General features: G+C 45.9%; 1 protein-coding gene across 1 annotated transcript in view; it reads right to left on the reverse strand.

Moving 5' to 3' along the window:
* Positions 1 to 27,424, reverse strand: part of Adamts17 (ADAM metallopeptidase with thrombospondin type 1 motif 17) — a 306,153-nt gene that overhangs the window by 157,440 nt on the left and 121,289 nt on the right. Inside the window, exon 8 of the mRNA XM_021167985.3 lies at positions 24,295 to 24,400. Coding sequence (XP_021023644.1) covers positions 24,295 to 24,400 — 106 coding nt within the window. The remainder of the gene's footprint in view (positions 1 to 24,294; positions 24,401 to 27,424) is intronic.

The following is a 27,424-nucleotide window of genomic DNA, read 5'->3' on the forward strand; positions in this document are numbered from 1 at the left end:
AGACAGGACAGAATTTGAAAGACAGAAATCTATCATTACAAGAGCAAGAAAGACCAATTTCAGTTTCTCTAAAGCATTGATTTTCAAATGTGGCACACAATGGTCTCTTCTAGAAAGCCTGAAGAAACATAGGTAGCTGGCCCTTACAGACCAGATTTCTGACTTATTTGGCTTGATGCCTGACCTCAACATTTGTATTCTTACATGTTCCCATGGAATTCTAATATCCTGAGAAATCTGAGGACCATGCCCTAGGGCAGACCCATTGATAGTCAAACATCTGCGTATTTTAGATTGATGAGCCAAAGTCAGAACTCAGAGCAACTGTTCTTTCCAACTGGAAAGCCAAATTTTGGGGGTGAGACCAGAGAGAGGATCCATGTTGGCACATTCTGGACACATTCAAAATCCAAGACCCAAGTCTCTCTTCACCTCCACTCTGAGGCGAGTATTCCTAAGAAGTGATGATGGCACCACACTGAGCAGCGATCAGCACTGCCACACACTGCTGGCTTTGTCAACAGGAACGAGCCGAGAAATGCATCATGGGTGATTCTGCCACTGTGCAAACATCTCCACACAGTGTGTACTCCACCATGGCAGCCTTTTGTGGCAGCTTTATGCCCCTGTGTGATATATCCTTAGGGACCATGGTTATATACATTGGGTGCATTTTTGTCCCCCCTGAATAAAACAGCAGGCAGCTCATGGCTATACCAGTTTATGACTATACACTGTTCAAGAAACTTGGACATTGTAGAGATTCATCATTTTTCTAACCAAGGGCTAGGGACTGGTGTGTTTGGCCTGGTGATTAAGGGCACTTGTTGCTCTTTCAGAGGACCTAGGTTCGAGTCCTAGCACCTCCATAATGACTCATCTGTAACTCCAGTTCCAGGTGATCTAGTACCCTCTTCTGACCTCCTCAGGCACCAGGCACACACATATACACACATATAAAGTGCTTGTATATGATGCAGTAAAAATCTATACATGTAAAAAAATCAATATATATAAAAAAAATCTAAGCCAATGGCTTGTTTCTGACATTTCCATCCATTTGAAACTTTGGAGGTTTTAATTCTCCATGCCTTGAGTAATACATACTTTTTATCACTTAGAAAAAAAAATTCTTCTTTCCCTAGTATAAATTACAGCTTCTTGCAGTAATCATTACTGCTTAGCTGGCATTCAACTTACAGGATAAAAATATATTCTTTTGGCTGACTTAACGATTGTGTACACAAGTTGTCCTCAATCCCTCTCTGAATTTTGGCTCAAAGCAACCATGGTGTTCTGAGGGTGGAATGTGGTTTCAAGTCATGCCAAGTCTTGCATAAGTGATAATTGATATTTTTACTAGCAGCAACTTTGTAGTTGATAATGGGTTATTAAAACAGGAAAGGGACCCTGCCCGCAAAGTCTCATCAGAGATAGAAAAGGTGTTTCAGACAAAAAGCCTCCCAGGGTTGATACAGGGAGGTCCCAGTAAGGCCCCTAGCTCCCCAAATGAGCCACTTCTAGGCCAAAACATCACAGAAGAACATGTCCCTATGTTGTAGCACCTCTGCCTGCCAAGCCCCCCTCACCCTGAAGCTTCCTGGCACCCACCACACCACGGGCCTCCACTCCACTTGTTCACTGGCATGGGAATCCAGTCCAAGCATATGGCGCCATCCCTATCCTTTTTCTTCTTTGAAAACAATCTTGATGCTAGTCTCGATTTAAATGTCTGTCAGTGTGGATTGACAGAGAATTCTTACTAAGTCTTGACAACTCTATCAAGCAGAGACTCACTTCTCTGAAGGAATGCCTCCTGCTCTTACCTCTGGCCACCTCTCTTCACTCACAGGTCAAAAGGTTTGCCTTCCACTTCAGGTAAGATGTCTGTGAGGTTTCACTGACAAAAGGCGGGGAAGGAACCATGTGTCCAACAAATGCTATCCTCTCTTCATTTTGAGATGGTCAGGGGAAGGGTTGATTCTTTGAGAAAATAAAATCAGTGCTTCAGTCACTCAGGGAACTGAGGACAGATCTGTGCTGACTGGTGGGTGTCGATGAGAGAATTTGTGACAGAGACTCTAAGCTCAGGCATGACTTTGTGAGACTGGGTTACCTCTGAATGTTGGCTGCTTTGTCGCTTGCTTCTGGGTCCTGCGGAATCAGGAGCCTCGGGCTTTGCTGGCTTCATGTCACATCAGTGCTGGCTGACTTGAGCTTGTGAGTGACACTTGTCTGTGTGAATGGTGCTTCTGAAACATTCAGTGTAGCAGGGGAGATGTCCGTTGCTTCCCCTCGTCTGTCCTTTACCCTCCAAAAGGCAGATTTGTTCCAGGGAATGTCATAGGCAATATAAACATCTCATTTTGGCAGGCAGTCTTTTTCAGGACACATGAAGTTATGTAACAGGTTGACCCAGGAACCCCACAAAGATAACACAATCACCAGCTAGACTGCAGCCTGACTTGTGATTCGCTTTGGAGACCCTGCTGCCAATCTGGAGGCCAAACAGAACCAAGGGAGTCACACAAGGATAGGTCTCTGCCGTCTTCCTTTACAATGTCTTACAATGTCTTGGCTTTACAATGTGAAAATACCGAGACTAGCTAATTTACAAAGAGCAGAAGTTTACTTGGGCTCACCATTCTGGAAGCCAAGAGGTCCAAGATAGGGAGGATTCCTCTTGTTAGGGCTCCAGCATCTTCAATTCAGGATGGAAGTGGCTAGAAATTGGTGCATGCAGAATACGACAAAGGAAGCCACACATGGCCTGAGTGACCCATTCCTTAAGAAGGGCATTAATATCTACCCCCATGACCCGAACACCTCCCATCAGACCATATTCAAACCACAGCCCTCAGTGTGTCCAGCAAGGCCTGACATGCTGCACTCCCTCAGAGCTGTGTTGATGTGTCAATGGCTGCCTTGATCCCATGCCCTCTTTTCTTTCTCCCATGATGGCTATGCTCTAGGTCTCAGATGATGTTATGGTACCATAACTACAGCACAGACATCTACATCTAGAAGGCACTTCAGCGAGGAGGGAGAGAAATGTGAAACCAAGAAGACGACAATTAGGAAGGCCTTCCAACGTCCACTATTCCCTCCTCCCAACCTCCCTCTGCAAAGCACCCTATTCAGAAGCATGAACACGGCCAACGGCGATGCCCCACTCTAGACCTTCAAGTCCCTCTTCCCTCTTGATATGGGAAAAGACAAGGAGTCCTTGGGCAAAGAATCAGAAGCCTGTGCCAACCTAGGCTCTTGCCCAAGCAAAACTGAGTGCTACTGGGTGGGGATGAGAACCCTCTACATTTCCAGGATCAGTCATTGGGGGAAGTCCAGACTGTGCCAGCGAATGTGGAATGGCCATTACTACTGATGGTTAGGTATGATGGTAGGGGTTAGTACTTCACATGCAGGGGCATAGAGCAAAGGCCCTGCAAATCTTGCTGTCACTGGAGGGGCAGGATGACAATGATCATGACAGCTACTCACATCAATCAGCACAGAACTACTGATGTGGCAGCATGTGGAGTCACCTAATGAATTTTGAAAAACACAGATGCCTACCTCCTACCTGTGAAAATTACTAGTCAATATGAGGTGTAGCCTAGATAGTCCCTCAAGACAATTATCTATTTCCTTTTTTTAAAAATCTTTAAATTTAAGAGTTGGAGAGGTGGCTCAGTGGTTAAGAGCAATGACTGTTCTTCTAGAGGTCCTGAGTTCAATTCCCAGCAACTATAGGGTGGCTCACAACCATGTGAGCTCAACCACTCAACTGTCTACCCATTCCATCTGTAATGGAATCCAATGCCCTCTTCTGGTGTCTGAAGACAGCTACAGTGTATTCATATACATAAAATAAATAAATAAAACTTTTTAAAATATCTTAAATTTAAAATAAGAACACATGCAAGTTCTTATTTTCCTATTGACTCCGCCTTCCCTAGTGACGACATCTTACATCACAGTAAAATGAAGATCTGAAGTTTGAAACTGGAACAGCCCACAGAACCTGCTCTGTTTTTCCAGTAAGTCATTCACTCTGCTGGGTGCCTGGCTCTGGCTGGATACAATCTGAACACTCGTATCCCTGGGTAATCACCACTGCAATCAAAAAGCTTAAGTGTACTATCACCAACAGACTTCCCCTTTAAAGGCTTTACCCGCACTCTCCTTTAGCCCTTAAGCCCTAACAACTGGCAATCTCTTCTTTCTCTCTCTACAATTATGCCACTGTACAGCTGTTACATGAATGGAATCATGTACTGTATATTCCTCTGAATGGGGGCTTCTTTATTCAGCATCATATGAGGTTTGCTTAAGTAGCCCTGTGTATCTAGAATTCATGCTCTTTTAATTGCTAGGCATAGATCAGGAAATGAAAAAACCAGTTTAACTGTCTACCCGCTGGAGGATTCAGTAGTTTTGGTCTGGTGGAAATTATGAAGACAACTCCTTTAACGTGCACATGCCAGTTACTAGGTGAAGGTGTTGTCGGTTCTCTGGGGTGGATGCACAGGAGTGTAACCACTGGGACATTCCATAAGCTCCAGAGCTTGAGACTGGGTCTCCTGCATTCCCTTGAACTAGCCATGAAGCTGAAGAAGGCCTTGAACTCCCGACCTCCCTGCTTCTTCCTCCCCAGAGCTTGGGAAGTTTTCGTTTTAAAAGAAGTCCCCAAAACATTTTGTAGAGTAGCTCTCCTTCTTTATACTTCCACCAGTGATCTGCGAGTGACTTGCCTTCCTGCAGCCTGGCCAGCACTCGATGTCAGTCTCCTTAGTGTAAGCCATCTAACAGTGTGTGCTGAAGACACATCGTGGCCCAAGTCTGCATCAACCCATCAAGGATGCTGAAATCCTTCAAGCATTTATCCTCTACCCACCCGTGCTCTTCTGTGACGTGCTTGTTGGTACCTTTTGCACCATGTTCTCGGGGTTGTTTACAGTTTACTGAAATTGATTTGTACTGAAATGGGTAGGCTTTCCTGCAGCATGTCTTTAAATACCATGAAGAGAGCCCTCCACACAGCAAAGCTGTTGATGCTGGTGCTTCAGCCACTTGCTTCTGCTTGGACGGTGTTCTGTGAGAGCTGAAGAATGCTTCACCCAGCCACGGTTTTCAGATTTCCCTCCTGTGCCTTGCTTTCTGGAACTTTAATATTTTACACTGAAGATCATAATTCATTCTGAGGTAAGTTTTGGAGGAAAGCATAACAGTTTAATCTTCTTTTTACTTCATCAATGGACATCCACATTTTGCAGCAATTTATTTATTTGTTTTAGTGAAAAGACTATTCATTTGATAACCTGCACTACATTACTTTTTGTATTTCTTTTTAAAAAAAACAAACAAACAAAGTATATTTGTGTGAATCTATTTCTGGGTTTCATGCTGCACTCACTGAACTATGTTTCTGTTTCTTTAGCTACGGAGGAAGAGTCAGAATCAAGAGTGGGCCTTAGTCTTCATTTTCTCAAGTGGTTCTGGCTAGTCTAGGGCCCACGGTTTTCCTTGAGAGTTTCAGAATCACTTTGTTTATATCAGCTAAAACTGTGCTAATGTTTTGATAAGAGCAACACTGAACCTACAAATCAACTCAGGCATCTTCACTATGTTAACTCTTCAATCTTAGGGCGCAGTGTGTCTCTTCTAGAACGTAAGCCTTCTCTGGTTTATTTATCAGCATATGATTTTCACCACACGAATCCTACAGACATCTGTTTAGATGTGCATTTTCAACTTTGCAAGGCTAAGTCTTTCCTGTTCAGTGCTTTTATTCCAATTGCTTGGTTGATATTCTGGGATTGATATTCTATCAACCTTCCCTCTAATACCAAAATGAAATAGGTTGTTATCATGAACAGAAGACAGTAGAGGTTATATAATAAGAATTATATAAGGTTATATAATAAGAATAAAAACGAATCTTCTACATCAATTGATACAATTTTCCTTCATTAGGCCATTAACATAGTATACAAATGAAAGTAAATCAACTTTGTATACCTGAAATAAATTGTTGATCAAGGCTTTACATTTTTCATTCATTTACTCATTGTCTTAGTCAGGGTTTCTATTCCTGCACAAACATCATGACCAAGAAGCAAGTTGGGGAGGAAAGGGTTTATTCGGCTTACACTTCCATGCTGCTGTTCATCACCAAAGGAAGTCAGGACTGGAACTCAAACAGGTCAGGGAGCAGGAGCTGATGCAGAGGCCATGGAGGGATGTTCTTTACTGGCTTGCCTGCCCTGGCTTACTCAGCCTACTCTCTTATAGAACCAAGACTACCAGCCCAGGGATGGTCCCACCCACAAGAGGGGCCTTTCCCCCTTGATCACTAATTGAGAAAATGCCTTACAGTTGGATCTCATGGAGGCATTTCCTCAACTGAAGCTCCTTTCTCTGTGATAACTCCAGCTGTGTCAAGTTGACACAAAAAAAGCCAGTACAATTGACCCCTTGTCAACTTGACACACAAACACATCACTAGTAAGCCTCAACCCTTACATTCTTATTCATCCCCAAGATCTAAATAACTTTAAAAGTCCCACAGTCTTTACATATTCTTAAAATTTCAATCTCTTTAAAATATCCATCTCTTTTAAAATCCAAAGTCTTTTTACAAAGTCTCTTAACTATGGGCTCCACTAAAACAGTTTCTTCCTTCAAGAGGGAAAATATCAGGGCACAGTCACAATCAAAGCAAAAATCAATCTCCAACTGTCCAACGTCTGGGATCCAACTCACGATCTTCTGGGCTCCTCCAAGGGCTTGGGTCACTTCTCCAGCCATGCCCTTTGTAGCACACACGTCGTCCTCTGGGCTCCAGATGCCTGTACTCCACTGCTGCTGCTGCTCTTGGTGGTCATCTCGTGGTACTGGCATCTCCAAAACACTTCATGACCCCTTCAGTCCTGGGCCTTCAATTACAACTGGGGCTGCACCTTCACCAATGGCCTTCCATGGCCTCTCACAGTGCCGAGCCTCAGCTACTCTGCATGACCCCTTCATGCCTTCAAAACCAGTACCACCTGGGTGACCCTTACACATTACCAAGTCCCACTGCAGAAGGAGTACAACCTTGCCTATCTCTGGAACACAGCCTCTTTGTGCTTTCAGAAAACACTTCCCAGAAGATGTCACCTCAACGATGCTGGTCTCTTCTTAATCACCGCTAATTTCTTAGCTCCAGCTAACCAGCATCAATAGTCCCAGTAATGCAAAGTTTTTGCTTTAGTAGTTCTGGTATCTTGTTAATCACAGCTGATTCTTCAGCCCCAGCTAACCAGAACTACAAAATCTTCACAATAAAAACAGCAATGGCCCTGAAGAGAGTCTTTAATTTTCCCTCTGAAATTTCACAAACCAGGCCTCCATCTTCTGCACTGTTCTCAGCATTATCTTCCAAGCTCCTACACAACATCTGACAGAGCTCTTAACAACGAATGGATCTTTAAGCCCAAAGTTCCAAAGTCCTTCCACAGTCCTCCCCAAAACATGGTCAGGTTGTCACAGGAATACCCCACTCTGCTGGTACCAATTTGTCTTAGTCAGGGTTTCTATTCCTGCACAAACATCATGACCAAGAAGCAAGTTGGGGAGGAAAGGGTTTATTCGGCTTACACTTCCATGCTGCTGTTCATCACCAAAGGAAGTCAGGACTGGAACTCAAGCAGGTCAGAAAACAGGAGCCGATGCAGAGGCCATGGAGGGATGTTCTTTACTGGCTTGCCTCCTCTGGCTTGCTCAGCCTACTCTCTTATAGAACCCAAGACTACCAGCCCAGAGATGGCACCACCCACAAGGGGCCTTTCCCCCTTGATCACTAATTGAGAAAATGCCTTATAGTTGGATCTCATGGAGGCATTTCCTCAACTGAAGCTCCTTTCTCTGTGATAACTCCAGCTGTGTCAAGTTGACACAAAAAAAGCCAGTACACTCATTCACTCACTCATTCATTCATTCTTCCTCATACACACACACACACACACACACAGACAACTAAAATTGGTTTTCTAAAATTCTCTTGAGAGATATTGAGCTATACTTTTATATATTTTGGTATCAGAGTAGTACTAGCTTCTTGCATTTAGTTGGGAAATGTTTCTTCCTTTTATCCTTACTCTAAGACACTATACAAAATTGATAGTTATTCTTTTTAGTGTTTGATAAAAGTTTTCAGTGAAATCAGCCTGACCTGGTAACAACATCTGTGTAGTTTTGGTTTATATTTTTTTGAGATGTACTTAAAAGTTTTTAAACTGATGCATAAAAACTGTACAGGGGCCAAAGAGATGGCTGGGTGCATAAAGCACTAGCCACTCAATCTTGACAACCTGGGTCTGGCCCTTGGACCCCATAAAGGGATGGATGTTGTGGCATGCATCTATAATCCCAGCATTCCTACCCTGAGATGGAAGATGGAGACAAAATATCCAGCCAAAAGATCACAGGACCCCTGCCTGGAATAAGCTGTATAGCAAGAGAAAGAAGGGGATTCTACCTCAACCATGTGAAAGGCAAGAACTGACTCCAGAAAGTTGTCCTCTGACCTCCTCATGTGCATTGTGTCACATGCATGCCTATATCACTCATATGTGCATGCGCACACACGCACACCCCCCCCAAAATAATGTTAGAATAAGTTCAGATTTGAAACAAGCATGTTAAGGAGGTAACTGGATAGTTTGATGTATTCATTGTATATTGTTTAGATTATGTTAAACACATCTATAACTACAAATTTAAAAATTTTTAAATATTATTTTGAGAAATACACACACACATACTGAAATATGATAAATCCACATACTATCCTTCCCCACCCCCATTTCTCCTATTGTGTCATGCTTACAATGTCATGTCTTTGGTTTTTGCAGTGGGCTGCAGTCAATGTAGAGACGCCTCCCTCATCCCAGTGTGCAGCACAGGAGCCTAAGTACTCAGCCCTAAATGGGGCTTCTGAATTAACCGCCCCCCCCCCCCACACACACACCAAGACTTGGGAATGATCTTGGCAGAGGAAGCAAAAAGCATGCAAGAGCAGGGGACTCTGGAGCATGCTGTGAACCGATGGCTTCTGACATGGTCACCTTGCATGCATGAACTCACAGCTGCTCCGTGACATGCTTGAACAAGATCTACATAAGATTAAGCCAGCCAACCAAGCGTAGATGGAGTCTACGCTTGGTCTTCAGACTCAGCCCCGAAGAGCTATGGTCAATGGATAGTTGTTAAGGCATGGAGAATCATTCTTTTACTGAAAACGCTGGTTGGGTCCCCATGCTTCTGTGAATGGCCCTGTTCCCAAGCACACAATGGGCAGTAATAATGGGTCTCAGTAGGTTACAAGATGAATTCTTTTTCTTTAGTAAACACGTGCCTATTTAGGCCATCTACTTGTACTTGCTCGGTTCTAGACTTTGCAGCTTCCAAAAACATGCTCTGTTACTTTTCAGTTGCCCAATTATGATCTGTTTACGGCCTGAGGATTTGTGATATCCCAGGTCATGCCTGATGCTGAGGACACCTCTCCTCTCTTTAGCTTTGTCAATCTTCCCACAGCGTTAGCAAGTTTGTCCATTTATTTTGGAGAACAATTTTTTCATTCTGTTCTTTTCCTGTTTTCAACACTGTTGATCCCTACTCCTTACTGTTATTGACACTGTATGTGTTCACCCTGCCAGTCTCTTGAGGAAAGAACTTAGAATATCAATGGGTGAATGTCTTTCTTTCCCAGTTAAGCACCTAGTGCTATAAACTTCCCACTTAGCCTGGATAAGCTACATGCCACACATCACATGAACTGTGCTTTCAATTCTGTTCCGTTCTGGCTTTCAGTGTGTACATGCTCATGTGATCTCAGCTGGTTGTACAGGCTCGTGTGCGCACATGCAGGCGGAGCCAGAGGGCAAGCTAATCTTGTATAGAATCCCTCCAGTGTTATGTACTCTCTTAAACATTTATTTATTTTTACTCTTATTTTGTGTGTTTATGACAAACCCTGGCCTGGAGCTAGCTGCCTGAGTGGAGGCAAGAATGCCCCAGAGTTCTGCTTGTCTCCACCTCCTGAGCACAGAGCTGGCCACTCTGCCTGACTGATTTTTAAACTGTGTGTTGTAGAGATTGAACTCAGGTGCTATGCTTGCAAAGAAAAAAAAAACAAAAAACAAAACAAAACAAAAAAAAACCTTTGAAGACTGACTTATCTTCTCGGGCCTCAATTCTGCTTTTGACTTTAATCAATTTTTGGTTAAATAACATATTTCTAAATAATTTCTATTTATCTGGAGACTTTTCTCTTGTTTTTGTTAATGATATGTGGTTTGATTCTGTTACATCATAGAATATATTTTACATGGTCTCAACACCCAAGACTTCTTCTAGCTTGTTGTATGTTCCAAGATAAAGCTTATCTGGCTGAGAAGATCCACAGGACCTTGAAGAAAACAAACATTTTGCAATGCCCTGCTGTGTGGTTTCTTTTAGACCTCCAAAGTTCTTAAACCATAGGTTGTGATCCCATGCGGTCCCACATAGCAGAATGAGTGTGTGTGGGGAGGGGGGCGGGGGGGTGCAGGAAATATGGCAACAGCAACTGTTTTTTGAACACAAAACAATCAAAATTTAACCCCAAAATCAATCACAACAAATTGGAGGTGTCGCCAGCAGTAGGCACCCCGCTGTGTCACATGATTTCATTGCTCTCTGCAGTGCACACATCCCTGCTCTTCCTGCAGTGCCAAAGACCACCTGAGACACCTCAGTGCAGACTCCACACTTGGTACACTTATCAACTTTACGTCTATAATGGTTTCTGCTCTTCTAGGAACACAATGGTTTAACCACAGAAAACAAAGATCTGTAACACTTTCCCAATATCCTTCCTTAGCATGTTAGCATCTTACTGTGAGAGAATGTCTGAGTTACTCACTTGAATTTCAACAATAATAAAGATAAATTAAATGGATTTTGGTTCAGAATTGTGTTGTGTGACTTTTCCTGGGAAGAAAGAAACAAACATCTCTTTACCTTAGATAAGCCACTAATGGTGGACTAAAGAAATGATTCTCCCCAAGTCTAGCTAAGTTAACTAATTTTGGGGAGGTGGTGGTGACTGGGCTGTTACTTGCAGGAGTGTGGGAGAGGGGTTGTTTAGAGATCCACAGAACACAAAGGCAGCAGCATCTCGGAGAGGCCACCAGGCATGGGGGAGGACTCTGCTGTTTCCCTGGAGCACCCTGCACAGCTCATGGGCAGCTCCGTGGAAGAGTCTCTGCTCCTTCCCAGCCGCTGCTCATTCCCAACACAGGCTCAGGAAAGGCCTCCCAGGACTTCTCACTTTTGCCCACCTCTGCATCTTACAAGGTTCACGAGCCTGCTGAGCCATCTCAATTTTACCTTCCTGATTCTTGAGGCTCCCTCCTCCCTCCAGAAGAAAATGTTTCAATTAAAAAAATTAAGGTTACCTGACAGGTTAAGACAGGATTTCCAACAATGGCCCCTACAGATATGTCTGTCGTTTTATACTATGGCTTATACAAAGCAGTGTTCCCAGCATCAATGACTACAAAATCAAAACATCAGTCAACTCTGAAAGAATTTTATGCTTTAAGGTATCAAATATCCAAACAAACCCTGGTTATTCTCATAAAACCAAGCAAGCACATTCATTTCATTACTATGTAAATGCCTCCTTATCTTTAACAAATGGTAAAATTACATGTATATCAGAAATTATTTTAAAGCAAATTTATGATTTATTTATAATAAATGCTTGAGTTGTATATTTTATCTGCCTGTACACCCAAAGTTATGTAAAACATTCTCGGATAAAAATGGTACCACAAGCTTAAGCAGCCCTGCTGTAGAGAGCATATATATAGTACATATGTATATAGTGTTTTAAGTCAATATGCATGTCTTTTCATTTACACTGGAGTAACCTTAGGCATGTGGATTTCTGTTTCCTTTGTTCCTTTGGTTATTGCCCTCCTGTGAGTTATATTTTCTCTTTACCACTTTGAGTGAGCAGTTTAACTTCTATTTAGTTTATTTTATTCTCCCTGCTGTCCTCTTCCCAACCTTTGGACCTGCTGGGGATGGAGCCTAGGCCTCAGTACGTATTAGGCAAGTGCTTGCCCAGTAAGTGACAGCCCCAGCTCTAGCCTCCTTTTTTATAAGTAGAATTGCCTTATTCTCATACATATGCCACATATGTATGGTAAGTGTGTGTGTGTTCAGATGATGTTATAGCCTTTGTTTGACTATAAAAGCAAAATGTGGGGCTCAAAAGATGGCTTGGTTGATGAGATAGTTGCCATGTAAGCCAACAGACCCAAATCTGGATCTTTAGCTTGCACATCAAAAGCCAGGTGTCATGGAGACAAATCTTCTTCTTGCTGAGGATGCAGAGACAGAGGCTTGTGTCTCAGTGAGCCAGTGAGCTCCAGGCTCAAGGAGAGATTCTGTCTTGAATGGGTGGGTGGAAGGTCCTGGCAGCCTTTGGTGTGCCAAGTGCTGGTGTCCCTGCCCTTCTCCAACACTAAGCTCTTCCAGCTCTTTCTTCCCCGATTTCCCTTCATGGCATGTGCATGGTGCACGCCCATCGAAAGTCCTTACACCTGTCCTCCCATGCTGCACCATGAAGTGCAGGCTTCTCAGTGTTTAACTGGGGAAAGGCAAGCAGAACAACTCTTTCGTCCTCCACTTCGGGAGAGAAGGCTATGTCAATGCAACCTGAGACTGCACTGTCTTAGCGTTGCCCCTCCAACACAAGTTGGCAAATCAGTTTTAACCCAAATACACTGGCAGTGGCTGCTTGTAGAGTTAAAGGGGCTATGAATCGGGATTCAATGGAAAGGGTACCGGGATCAGTTAGTAGTATATGTTTGTGGAGAATAGCAAAGAAAGATGTCTGAGGCTTATTTTAAATGCCACCTGCCAAGCTATAAAGCATACTATTAGCACCTGGTCTTCAATACTTACAATGGTCTTGAACCCTGACTGGGTTTCTTATGTGAATGCTACTGTCTTTAAAACATCAGAAGGAAAATGAACCACTTTCACACATTACATCACTGTATCACTTTTCCTAGTGGTCCCTCACCTGATGGTGGTATGAGCAAGCCTACACTACCTGTCAAATGAAAGCACAGGACTCCACACACACACACACACACACACACACACTTGAATACTATGTTACTCATTTCTATATGTGCCACACTATATCTGTTATCTTACTAGGAGGTTTATTAACAGAAATAAAGTCTACTGTAAGAGTACATGCCATGTGGTATAGTGGTACTACATGAGGGAAGCATGGAGGGTGACTGCTCTGTACTGTCTGGTCATGAGATACTTGTCACCAAGTTCCAGGACAGTCACACCATGATGTAAAATGATGCCTTTTCTGAAATGTGTCACTGTCATTAAGGATAAACATAACTCATTATTAAGTCATATACCACAGCCTATAAGTTCTTGGGGTTCCAGCATGCAGCTAGAAGTGAATGTGCTCTGAGATGACCTAGGTAGAACAGGCTACCCCTTTGGTGTGCTCTATCCATCCTTTCCACATAGATACAAGTCACCCTGTGGGACTGAGTTCCTAGCTCTCTCCCAGGTGCTGGGGGGCGGGGGGTGGGGGTTGCCAATCCTCACACCACATCAGAGAGCAAAGCCACAGATGACATTTGACAGTATCTGAACAGTGTCAAAGACAGAGCTTTCCTGGAGCTCCTTTGCCAGATTCTGAACTGGGCATGAGACAAATGAGGTCAAAGTGACAATTGTGAAAGAGAGGGGCCCATTCAGTGGACATCAGGGGAGGAAGGGCATTTCAGGGAGCTTGCTCTGCTGAGTGTTGGATTGTGCAGCAGGCAGCCCCGGGAACTTGGAGGCATGGGTTCCTGCAGGGGAGGAGACAGTTTTTATGCTCTTGAATGATTAGAGAGCAAGTATCACAGAGCAGACTCTTGACGCTTAATTAACCCAAGTGTTCCATCTCTTCTAGAACGCCCAAATACCGACAACGGTAGGCCCGCTAGGGGTCAGTTACCAGACTGTTAATCATTGCTTTTGTCTGAAGGAGTGATAATGGTGAAAGCCCCTGTGGTCATCAAGTGGATGTTTTATCCTTTGGTCCCCAGAGTATCTGAAGCTGCTCCCCAGCAGGGGTCCTATCGGGTTTGTCACATCCTGGATGTGGAAACACATGTGGCAGTGCACAGACAGCCTGATTCCCCAGTCGGTCAAGCACAGGCCTGGAACCCTGGTGATCCTAAGAGACAGGAGGTTTTCAGCTATGCTTCCTGGACTTCTGGCTCCTGTCACAGCTACAGCCTCCCACAATCCCCCTGCAGAGAGGTGTGTGGCCATCAGTCATGTAGGCAATGCCCCAAGCTCCTGTCTGGACTCCACCCTCACAGTTACCTGGCAACAGCCAGGTATGCTCCTCCCCACAGTTACATGTCTAACCTCCCACCCAGGAAGCCTCCCTGTGCTCCAGCCACAGCTTCCACCAAACCAAGCTAGTCACCCAGGCAAGACAAGAACTCTTGTCCCTATGGTAACCTGCCACAGCCCTCTCCATGCCCTTTTCCCTTTGGCCTCTGGGCTAGAGTCCCCCCAAGGGTCCCCACTCTGTTCTCAGCTCTTCTGAGACATCCAACAGTGTCTGAGAACCTGAAGTCCCTGGCTCTTCTGTGGTACCCAGCGGTGTCTGTGGTGCCTGAGAGTCAGAGTCCAACTCCAGTCAGTCTCCAGGGACCTCAGACTGCACCTTCCCCACCCCTGGAGCAGGGTCCTGCAGCTTCTAACAGCCTGACACTTGCCCAGCAATGCTGTGGGGTGTGCTCAATCAAACTCCCCATGTCCGCCTCGCCCAGTGGCCTGAGCCCTGGGCTGGATGCAGGACCCCATTTTTTGTTCCACAGAAACACTGGGACCAAGAGTGATGTGACTTCTAAAGATCAGTGGGATGTCTCTTCCTTGTTCCCTTCAACAATCCATACTGTTGTCAGCCGGGGAAGTCACACCAGGGCACAGAAGCAGGTTCAAGCTCCCAGGGTTGCACATCCCAGGACCACAGGGCTCTGCTTCTTGCTACACAGATTCCTGTCTCGCCTCCCAGCCCTGGATCCCACCCTCATCAGGGATGTTGATGTTTCCCTATGTGGTTCAAAACTACCAACCCATGTCCTTGGCATGCCCTCTCATCCTTATGCAATCTAAGAGTCAAAGAATGGCAGAAGTCTGCTTTGCATAAGCCCTTTCTTAGCACCTCAGAAGTATGGCTATATAGAATGAGGACCTTCTCCAGGGTAGTTATGAGCATAAAGGATCCGATTTTGAAACTGGCAGATTTCCCTCAGTCCTAACCCATCAAATCACCCTAGAGAGCTATAAAGATGTGAATTAAAATTCAGGAGTGTGGCTATATGGAATGAGATGGAATCTTGAGGCTTAATAATTCCAATGACTTGATTCAAATGATGCCCCCTCCCCCGTCATGTATAACCACCCACTTATTGCTATTTTTCCCAAGAGGCCACTCTTGGGTCCATGTGCTGGTCCCTGGCAACTTCTAATGTCCTGCTGGGGTGTCAGCCACAAAGTATGTAAATGCACAGCTCTCTCCAGTACCCCAGGTCCTTCAACCGGGACTTTCTGCCACATGATCAAGTCACCAGCCACGTGCAAGGTGGAAACATGCCCTATGTACACCAGACAGAAAAGGCTAGAAGGGTCCTTTCTCAGAGTATGCCAGGGCACAGGCCGCTGGCAAGATCCCTGAGGTCTCAGCATCTGCAGCTATCTGTAGGTATTTGGTTTAAAATTTCCTACTACTGGTAGGCATTTGATGCATGAGGGCTTCAGCCGGGAGAAAGGGTCCAACCCTTTTTAGGATACACCTATTCTACAGACTCTAAAAGACTGGCCACATGAGAGGGTAATCTTCTTAGGTAGTGGTTCTCAACCTTCTTAAAGCTGTGACCCTTTAATACATTTGGTTCTTCATAGTGTGGTGACACCCAACCATAAAAGTATTTCACTGCTACTTCATAGCTGCAATTTTGCTACTGTTATGAATCACAATGTAAATATCTGATATGCAGAATATCTGATATGTGACTCCAAAGTGGTTGCGACCCAAAGGTTGAGAACTGCTGTTTTATGAAAAGGCAAATAGATATATAATGATGAGGGTAGAGATTTTACAGGACTATAGCCCAGTTTCTGTCCCTGTGTGGGAAGCCCATTGTGCTGCAGCCCAGGCTCCAGCCCAAGTCTCCACTTAACCACTTGTAGCTGTGGGAAGGAAATGGCCTTGCCACCCAGAAGATGAGGCTAAGATGACTTCAGAAGTCCCTTCTAGCTCCAAGAAGCATGAGAAAAGTCACTTAGCTGAAGCTGCCAGAAGCCTCGGCAATCTAACGAGAAAATTGGATCTCATCTAACTCCTGGCAGGGTCTTTAGTGGAAGGGAGCTCTAAGGGGATTTCAGATGGGGCTCTTCAGCCAACCTCAACTGTCTTCCCATCTGTGCACACCACCATCTTGGATGGCTTCGCTTTGGGCATGGCAATCCAGCGGATAATTAAGCACACATCATTCTTGGAGTAAAGTCTGGGTACCGATACTGGGGGCGCCTCCTCGCAGCTGCGTTTTCTATCATAGCAGACGACATCTATGTAATAGTTCCTGGTCCACACTGCTCGGCATGCAGGCAAGACTGCATTGGCAGGCTTGGGGACAAGCTCCTGGAGCAGCTTCCTAGTGGTCTGTCCCTCTGTCTGCAGCACGGTGTCAAGCCTGGCCTGGGCACACTGAGGTTAAGGTTCTTTCAAGGAAGGGGGATCTGGGTTTCCCAGAGACTTGAAGTGCCTTCTCTTCATACAGGCCTCTATGTTTCATGTTGAGGTGGCAAGGGAAGGATTGTAGTGTCTCTGCAGTCCTGAATGCTGGGCCACTTACACGAACATCCTTGATGCTCTGATCACAGCAGCCATCCCGCTTGAAACCTCCATCATGAGGTGGATACAAGGACTCTTGGAGGAGGGGAAAGAAGAATCATGTATGGCGTTTCCGGGTCAGCTACACTGAGAACCCTCTAGACCTTTGAGAGTTCTATCTCTATTGAGGTGCTATGGGAGGAGGGGCAGCTTGATTTATGTGGCAAGCTCTGAGATTTTTAAGTAGCAAAGTTTGAAATACAGACTAGTCCATCAATGAAAATAAAAAACAAGAAACGAGGTCAGCATGTTGTGCATCTCTCTGAATTTGGGTAGTGACACCACATCCAACAACAAATGCTAGGTACTGACTTTTGCCTTTGGTGGAGGAAGAGGGGAAGAGAACGGAAATTATACCCCCAAATCTCTTTGAGACTCCCTCCTTGGAAAACCTAAGCCCTTGCAGGTAGCTACCTACCACCATGATGGCCCTTTACTAAGGATGGAACCATAGCCTCCCAGGGACTATGGAAGCTGACTAGGAGATGGAGATGAGGTCAGGGGACCAGTGGGAAAAACCTGCCAGAAAACCCTATGCCACAACCAGACCCAAGACACCGCACGCTTGTTAGAAGATTTCTCTCTTCTTGGCCCTAAAGAAGGCCAGGCTCTTAGTGTATCAACTGTCCTAATTCTATCTAGAATAAAAGCATCCCCACCCTCCACATACACACAAGATGTCTAAACAGTTATGACATTACAGAAAGTCTCTGTCGTGCCCTGTTACAAAGTTGGCCCATCTGTCGGCATGCTATACCCAGCACCTCCAAGATACAGCACACAAGCCAGACACACTGCACAGGATGCTAGGAGGCCACCTGCCAGCCCAGAACTGTCCTGCATCCCCTCAGTGTTCCTCACAGGGTACCAGCCAGTTCTTCCTTAATACAAATTACAGACGAGCTTCCACGACTCCCACATCTGGATTACAGTTTGCTTTTCTTCCTGTTCTGGGGCCAAGACAATTCCTTTTCATTTGAACTATGTCGACTTCAGTTATAAGAACATTTCCCCCACCAGCCTCTCTCCTCCTCTCCCCTCTGCTCCAGACATGCTTCCGCCTACTTCCCATTGGCTGAGCATCCCAGGGAGACTGGATCCCTCGTGTTCTGGGTAGCAGAGGAGTCGCAAAATCCTTGAGTACACACACATGGTCAGCTGCATTGTCTCCTGACACCTGCTGTCCTCAGCTCACCTCTTCAATGTCACACTCTTGACAGGAAACACCCACAGTGAAGAGGTTCCGGTTCCGAGGTGCCATGTGAACTTCTAACGCCCTGGGTCCTGTTACATCTGTGTACCTGTGGCATCCCAGGGTCTGCTCACGCTTCCCTACCTTTTAGTCAACCAGGGCCAATGTTTGTAAAAGAACGAAGATGGCTCCAGGGTGCTGCATGGATCTGTGCCTCCAGGAGCGTACAAGTGGTCTGACTGTAGCCATGTGTAACATGTGAGTGCCTTCAGGTGTTTACGTGACAACTAGATGACTAAACAGATTTCCATATCGGTGCATTTGATAGGAGACAGTGCCCCTCCGTGTCTCCATAGTCATGCCTCTGCCAGTCAGCTCCACACTTTCCGTCACATATTATTTTAGGTTCTGTGCTGTACACTTAACTATGGTGTCTTAGGAGGTGACTGTTGATGATATGGAGAATAAACCTGCCTACAGCATGACTCCTCAGAGAAAACTCAGTGTGTCCAAGGGGATAGGGTCCAGGAGGGCAAAACAGCTTTCAGCACCACTGTGGCTCAATTTGGAAGGAACCTCAGGAGGATGGGGATGTGGGAGCAAGAAACAGAAGCAAGAAGGTGGCTGGTGCTAGAAAGAGCATTGATGGACCCTGCATGATGCTATGTGGATCTCACCTGGGATAAGGGAGCCTCCTGGAGAGCCATGCTAAGGCTTCTCCTCAGGAAAGCTGACCTGTGGTGAAGAAGGGCCACTGGTGTATCTACTCACCCAGGGCACACTGACGTAGAGCACTGCCCTGATGGCTGCTAGGCCAGGGCCCAAGCTTCTATGAGAACAGCCTGATGTACAGGGCAGATGAGAGCAGCCTGATGTGCAGGGCAGGCATCATAGACCAGAGGAGGTGTAATTTTCAGAATAGGGAGAAACTCACTCTCTGAAAAGGCAGAGAGATACAAAAACAAAACAAAACAAAACAAAACAGACAAACAAAAACCACCAAAACAAAACAGACAAACAACCCAACAAGAACAAGGATAGACTCATCCTGAGGACCAGAAGCAAGAGGCTGGCTTTACAAGTGACATTCCTGTTACCTGAGAGGACTTGTTGCAGTTCCCTTGTGCTGCAGAGCATGCAAGGTGTGGACTGGATTGCCAGGTAGACATTGATGCAAATCTCTATGCCTACATACACATTTTATTCGAGTGGACATTCACAGCACGGGTTTCCCATCTCCTCAGCAGTCCATCTACAAGGCTCTATCTTTAGACGTTGCCTAAGACCACTCTGCCTTACCCACTGAAAGGCATGCTGTGAGTTCTGCATGACACATTCCACATGCATGCATGTTGCATGCACAGGTTCTGGGTTTCCACGGTCCTGGCATATCAGCTCTCTCTGCTGTATTTCCAGCCTCCCCCTGCATTAGACACAAGGTCTCACCACCCAAGAGTCTCTCCTAGGCCTACTGCGAAATTCAACATGACCTCTCAAAACATAACATACTCTCTCAGAGTCATTTTGTCCTACAACTTCAACTCTGACATTCTGTCTATCTACACACACACACACACACACACACACACACACACACACTCATGTGCATGCAAATGTTATGGTGTACAGAAACCCAAGGAAGTCAGAAGAAGGTATTGAATTCCCTGGAGCTGGTGTTACATACCGGGGAGGGAAGGAGGGATAGATTTCAACACATTATGTGCACGTATGAAATCCTCAGACAACAAAAAATTTAGTTGTGAGCTGCCTGACATGGGTGCTAGGAACTGAATTCAGGCAAGTACTCTTAATTGCTGAGCACACTCTCAACCCTGAGAGCATACGTTAAAAAAAAAAAAATCAGTGCTACAAATGTTATAGGAGTAACCAATCTCCTTCTGATTAAATTCAGAGCCTGCTCCACAAGGCTGACGTCATGACTGGCATGGTTAATGGGGCCAAGAGCCCATGGCTGGGTAGGACCCATGACTATTATTTTGCTGAGTGGACATGGTATTAAAGTGCCTTCTAAGGACTTCATTATACCCATAGATAGAGCAGCTCTCAACCCTCTTCGGAGACGCTTCCTTTTTTGGAGTAGATGATAATTAACCTGAAGACCCACAACTGGTCAGCTCTTACAGAAAATGAGACCACAGGGTACACAGCCATAAACAAGGCAATCTACACCACACCCTCTTCTCCTGAGGCTCAGGGGTCATTACAGAAAAGGGATTGGAAAGACTGTAAGTCAGAAGCAGTAGCTGACTACAAAATAGTATTTTCTAGCTACAGTAAGGCAATCACACACACACACACACACACACACACACACACACACACACACACAGGCGCTGTCCCTGCATGGATGAGGGAGAGAGTGACAAAGCCCCAGCTAACTATTGGCAGTTGATGGTGACTGGGAGAAAGTCGGTTTTCTTCAGGGACGTGGCTCCTAAGAGGCTACTTACCTTCCGTTGAATGGCCCATGTTCATACACAAATACACATACTGGCAGCATGAAGGAGATGCAAGGAGTTTAAGAGAGATGGGGGGGGGGGATTGGGAGTGATAATGGTGGGACATACAGAGAAGAAATTGACGGGGAGGGAGGGATAGATTTCAACACATTATGGGCACATAGGAAATCCTCAGACAACAAAAGATTGAGTGCTATCTTCCCATCATTGTTTCTAAAGTAATAGCTCCACAATCCCTACCTCTCAGAGAACGTGGAGCATCTAACACAGCACCCAGCCTAAAGCACATGGTCAGTAAATGAGTTCTGGTCTAGCCAGAGCAGAGAGCCTAAGCATCATTACTGTGTTACCAATTTGTGTCCTTTGTGGATTATTGACATGGCCAACCCAAGAATTGTCTCTTTCATTTACAACTGAGGATCTGTGTGATTGTTAAGATAGAGCCTTTTACACTACCAGACACATCAGCTCTTGATTAGCTCAGATAAATCTGTGCTCGGCTCAAGAGGTGGCTCCATGGTTAAAAGCATCCACTGCTTTTCGAAAGGATCCAGGTTCAAGTCCCAGAATCCACCTGGCAGCTCACAGTTGTCTGCAATTCCAGGTCCAGGGGATTTGACATCCTCTTTTGACCACCTTAGATACCAGTCAAACATGCAGGTACACACACACACACACACACACACACACACAGACACAGACAAAACACTCATATACTTAAAATAATTTTTTTAAAAAGATAAAGCCATGCATATATACAAAGAGACCCCCGAGAAAGACTAAGGAGGAAGAACAGCTCGTGGATGCTGAAAAGAACCCCCCCCCCCCGCCATCCTGCCCCACTGAGCTTCTGGTTCCTTAAAATCAAATCAGAAGTAAAATCATGAAGTCAGCTGCTTCACTGGTTAACAAATAAAGAGTGTGTGGTTCACACAGGAGGTGACTATTCCATGTGCACTGGGATCGGAGGGCAGCTGCACACAGGGGTCCTGATAGGAGGCAGCCTAGTAAGGAACAGGAAAGCTGCTGAGACCCAGGAGTAAAGACTCAAAGCTTGCATTGGAACCCTCCCATCATCAGTACTGTGTCAGCAGGGACTGTGCCCTGGGGACCCTGTCACACAAGTGAGAGGAGACAGGGCTGGACCCGCTCCATCCCAGAGCATGATCCATGTCGGGGTTTGACATCTCTGAAGCAGTTTGGTCTTTCGCTTTGCTGAGAATGTAGGCCTTCCCTTTTCTAAGCAGTCCAAATGGCCCACCCTAAGCCCCCACAGTTCTGAACTAGGGTGACCAGAGGGGACTTCAGAGGACTGTGTGGCTTGGCAGGTGGGGGCTGAGGTGAAGAGGGTGCTACTGCCCAACAATGACGGCACTCAGATAACAGACTTCCTTGGGAAAACCGTAATCACTAGGTGAGGGGGAGGCCCAACGCTGGCAGGGTTTACTGGCTTTCATTCACAAGAGTGTTTGTTTTTATAGGTAATTAGAGTTTAGTAGCAAGCTATAAAGAATTCTCCAAGAGACTATACACAGTCTATAGCTAAAGGGCACTGAGGTGTACCTGTGTCTAGCCGTTCCTCTCTGCAGACATCCTGTGCTAAGCAGCCAGTGTTTGACCCAACCGGCTATCAGGAAGAGAAGGCCTCTCTGTGTTTTCATACTCAAGAAGCAAAACCTTCATGGCAGCACATGTGTGTCCCAATGCATGTGTGAGCAGCACGCTGGGACAGGCCATGGTGCTGGATGCTGCCAAAGGATATTGCAATTCATATACCAGCTCAAATCATCTTTTTTCTTTGCCATTTTTTATTATGTATGCATGTGTGCCTGTGTGAGTTTCTGTACATCACATTCCTATAGGTGTCTGTAGAGGCCAGAGGAAATCAGATCTCCTATAAGTGTAATGATAGGTGGTTATGAACAGGTAGATGTGGGTGCTAGGAATTGAACCCTGATCCTCTGCAAAGAACAATATGTGCATTTAATCACTGCCTACTTGTTTACTGGCTTTGATGCATCATAGAGTTTGTTTTTGGAGGTAGAGTTTAGTAGCAGGCTATAAAGAATTCTTCAAGAAACTATATACAGACTATAGCTGTGTGTGTGTGTGTGTGTGCCGGCTCTGGCTCCTTCAGATAATCTTATTTTACTTGACTGTTCACAGATTTAAAACAACCCAGATGCTTGTCACAGTCCTGCAAGTTCTGCATCCTTACAGCTGACACACTCCCAGGCACTGAGATAGGCTGGTTCTTTAATAGTCAGAGAATGCCTGCCAAGGCCACGGCGATCTATGCTCATCCCTGCCCCTAGTGAGTCACTTGGGTATGGAGTTTAAACCACTGGAAAGCACTGTTAAAAATGCAATGAAAGATAAAAGACAAAGAAGGAGGAGGAGGAGGAAGAAGAGGAGGAGGAAGAAGAAGAGGAGGAGGAGGAAGAGGAGGAGGAGTGCCAGTGTGGGCCAAATGTTGTCACTAATGGTCAGGAAGCAACAAGAGCACGTCAGAGCCCAGCCTGGCTAGCTTCCTTACGTCACATCACGTCTAGAAAGACCGTGTTTCTCATGCTACACACACAGCATCCTGTTTGTCTGTTCTTCCTCTTTGTGCCTACAGAGTGGTATCCACCAAGTCCAACTGCTAAGCCTCCTACAAATGGCACCAGATAAATAGAACAAAAAAGTGAAAGAAAGGCCCAAGATATCACTGTGGCTTCAGGAAACAACTGCTTTCCCATTCTTTGTGTACACTGGCTTTATTCGTGCAACAACCGGCCACAACAGTTAAGGCCCCAGGCCCCTTCCTGTGGAGGTCATTAGAAAAACTTTACGGGCCACTTCCCTAGAACTCTGATTTCCATTTACATTCTATACAATCCAATATAAATTTCCCCCACTGCTCTCTGTACTCAGGTTTCCTCAGTTTAATTTTTTTTTTAAGTTCTTACACAGTCACATCACAGTTTTTTCCCTTCAGAGAAACATAAAACAGACACCCTTTCTAGCAGAAAGGGTAAACTTTGAGGCCACGTTTGTAGAAGAGACTGGCTATCTGCCCCTGAGGCTTCCTGCAGGTGATAACAACCCCCTAACACCCAGTTTCCTCCTCTGAGAATGGAGGAGGCTGCCCCAGATTCTCCGGGAGGAGGCACCTTTGGGCTCTAGGGTTCTGAGGTTGTTTCATTTTAAAGGAGAGACTTTGCACGTGCAAAGGTGGTTGCCGTTGATTCTCCCGAACTGAGACACTGCATTCTACATTTGGAAAGTGGGGGCTTCTGAAGTGACTGAAAAGAAAACAGGAAGCTAAGAGTCCACAGAAATCCAACCATCCTGAATGATGTCCTTAGAGTGCACTGAAGGATGAGGCTGAGCTAGGAAAAGTAGCCCCACCAGCTAAGACACACAGGAAGGCATCACTGCTGGGTTCGAGAATAAATCAACTTGAGATTTATGTTTCCACATTCAAGCGTCAACCTGGGGGGGGGGTGGACCTTTTAATCACAGAAAAGGCAAAGGCACAAATCACGTAGGAAGTGTTTGGAGGAGAAGGAAGGAAGGAAGGCAGAGCATCGGAGGCTGATACTTACTTGTGGCCCAGTTCATGTGCGATGGTAAAGGCCAAATTGAGACCATTGTCTTCGGCGAGCACACATTTCCTCTTAGCACTGCACACGCCTCCTAAGTAAGCAATTCCTGCAGCAGAGACACAAAATACATCCTCTTCAGAACAGGGAGGCCCTGACCTCCAGGGAAGTCCACACAGTCAGAATCATGCACAACCTGGAAAGGGGCAAATGGGGACACGGCTGTCTGTCTACCAGACTGGTCCTGCAAGCCTGGAGCATTCGTGAGACTGGCTCATGCAGGATGCTTGGTATTTATCCAGTGATAATGTCGGTGACCTTAAACATCTAGTAAACCCTTGACATGGGCCAGTAGTGTGCTGTGTTGTGTGGCTTCTCCAAGTGGATTTAATTCCATTCTCATCACTGAGAATAGAGGCAACACAAACCAAGTTGGGAAAGGGATGGACAGCTTCCCAAGGTCACCTGGTTTGGCATTCAGGGCTCAGAGTGGGACCAGCAGAGCAAGATGAGCAGTTTGCAAAATTTAAGGAAGGTGTCCCGCTTGCGTTTACATGTCCTTGAGAGGGAACATCCTCTTGTTTGGTACTTTTGCCTCCCCCTGGTTCTAACCCTCAGGGACAAAGGCAATGCATAGCAGAGGTATATGCAAGGGCCAGCATGCCGCGAGCCCGGACGTGTATCAGTAAGCCAAATGCTAGAGAAAGGCCTGGGGTTTCCCTGAGAGGAAGGCTCACTGGTGAGGGCTGCGTGTGAACAACATGGATGGCTGAGGAGAACAAGACTATTGTGCGCAGCCATGGAGCAGGGGAAGAAAGCCCCACTTCAGCAGGCTGGCCCCAGCCCTTCCTGCCCTCACAGCATCTGTCTGCACTTCTGCTTGCTCTGCTCCCAGGACATCCATCCTGTACCATCAAGTCACCTCAGGGCTTCTGGTAGCTAGGTCTCTGCCCTCTGCCCTCCCCTACTATCGGTTGGTCACCCCAGTGCAAGTTGCCCTTCAGGAAGGCCTTGTGAGGTCATATAGGGTCACACTGGAGCTGTGCAGGAGTCGCCCAAAGTGATGAAGGAGGGGGCATTGTGGTTCTTTACTTTCAGGCTCAGGAACATGCTATGATGGCTTTAGGAAGGAGCACCTGAACACTGCCACCATGCCTACAGTCCACCTTCTCAGTTCCAGCGTGCTAGAGCTCGGGACTTGCTCACTAATTTTCCTGAACTAATTTTCAGAGGGACAGAGTTGGCAGAGAATAAAGAGGATCATCTAGGGGGAACTATCTCATTAAAAAATGACCTCCCCCCTCCCTACGTAAAATAACCTCATTTTCTTAGCATGAAGCCAGCTCTGGGTTTTCGCCGTGCTTCCTGTGCATTTGATATTCACGGTCATACTTATCTAGACTGGAAATGATGCCCGAGGGTCCCATGGAAAAGAAAATGAGGGTTTTCAGTACAGCTTAGAGGTAAAGTGCTTAAGCAATGCGAGGGCCTGGTCCTTAGCACCATAAAGGAAAGTGTTATCAAGCTGGCACACACTGGCCATTCCCTCCTTCTGAGTCCCTTCCATGAGGCACAGAGAGTGCTGACATGCAGGCTTTGCAGAGAGATTCGGTCCGGGGGCTACCAGTGGGTGACACAGTCCACATCCCACATGATGAGCAGCCCCGTACTTTACTGCTGGCCTATTTTTCTCTGCAAATGTGTAATGAGTTTGGCCAAGGCTGCAGAATTCAAATGCAGCAGCAGTGAAGGAATAAATTAAATTCAATTTTGGCCTGAAAACACATTCTATGCATGCGGATTTAACAATCCAGCACTTCAGACAATGGGTTGAAAGAAAACAACACACAGAAAGCATGGGATCTGGCTGACTGTTGCCTTCAAGTGCTTTATTCCGGTTCTGTTTTAAAATGATTTATGGGCTGCTGCTGACAGTCCACCAGTCAGTAGATGGGATGATGTTACACAGTCCTGATGGTGTGTGCATGGGAGAAACACACACACACACACACACACACACACACTAAGATACAAACTGCAGTGGCTGCCAACAAAGGTTACAGCCATTCTGGGTCAGTGAGTCAATTATAGGCAATCAGAAGCATACATTCTAAGGCAGTCATGTGGTGAGAGAGAAGAGAGGCATAATATGGCCAGATGTGCTGAGCTTGCTGGCCTGAGCATGCCTGCTGTGGGCTCTGCTGCGGAACCAGCAGACCTTAAATGCCACACAAATACTTTGCTGGGACCCGGCATCCCCCTGCACTCTGAGCTGGCAGACTGAACTTCCCACTCGAATAGGATAGCATGCAGCACTATAAGCAGCAGCCAGCAAAGAGCCTTCCAATTTTAATTTTTCCAAGGCACAGACACTTGGATTTTAAAAAAACAACAACAACAACTAGAAAACAAAGGATAAGTTTATTTATGAGAATCCTCTTGCACAAGGGTAGATTAGGGGCTATTGTTTCAAATGATTGATCGAAATCATTACCAGCTTGGTGATAAAACCCAGCAAAAGAAAACACATAAAAGACACAAGAGCTGTGTGAGGTTATGAGCAAGGGCACTGCAATGTGTCGCATGTGTAAACAAAGACTGGAGAAAATCCCAGGTTGCCATAAACGCAAGATCTGCTGGGTAAATAAATGGTAATTAAGCCAGGGTGCTGCTGTGGAAAACAGGGTCCCTAGTGTTCAGTGCTTCACGGAAAGAAACATCCATTTAGAACAGGAGTGTAGGAGACTAGGGATGCCCTGGTCTTGTCTAGATCAAGTGTTTCCTAAATGCCCAGGGGTGGAGGTCACTGGGTGGCATTTTGGGGAGGTACTGAGGTGTCTGGGTGGTGGGCATGGTGGGAGGCCTCTAGGTGTTTGGGGACATACTCCTGAAGGGGACAGTAGGGCTCAGTCTCCTTCTCCTTTTTCTTACACTGGCCATCTTGTGAGCCATTCCCTCCATTGTGTAACTCCAACCAGTGCATCCAGCACTAGCACAAGGCGGCCTAAGAGAACAGGGCTGGTGGGCATCCACTGGAACCTCTACAGCTCCCTTCTCTTGGGGATTCTCCCCAGCAGTGCAATGCTAACACAAAACTTGATTACCTCAGGCTCTGGAAAGCACCAACCCAGAA

Source organism: Mus caroli, unplaced genomic scaffold (assembly GCF_978045245.1).
Source record: "Mus caroli unplaced genomic scaffold, Mus_caroli_1 scaffold_8, whole genome shotgun sequence".
Taxonomy (NCBI): Eukaryota; Metazoa; Chordata; class Mammalia; order Rodentia; family Muridae; genus Mus; species Mus caroli.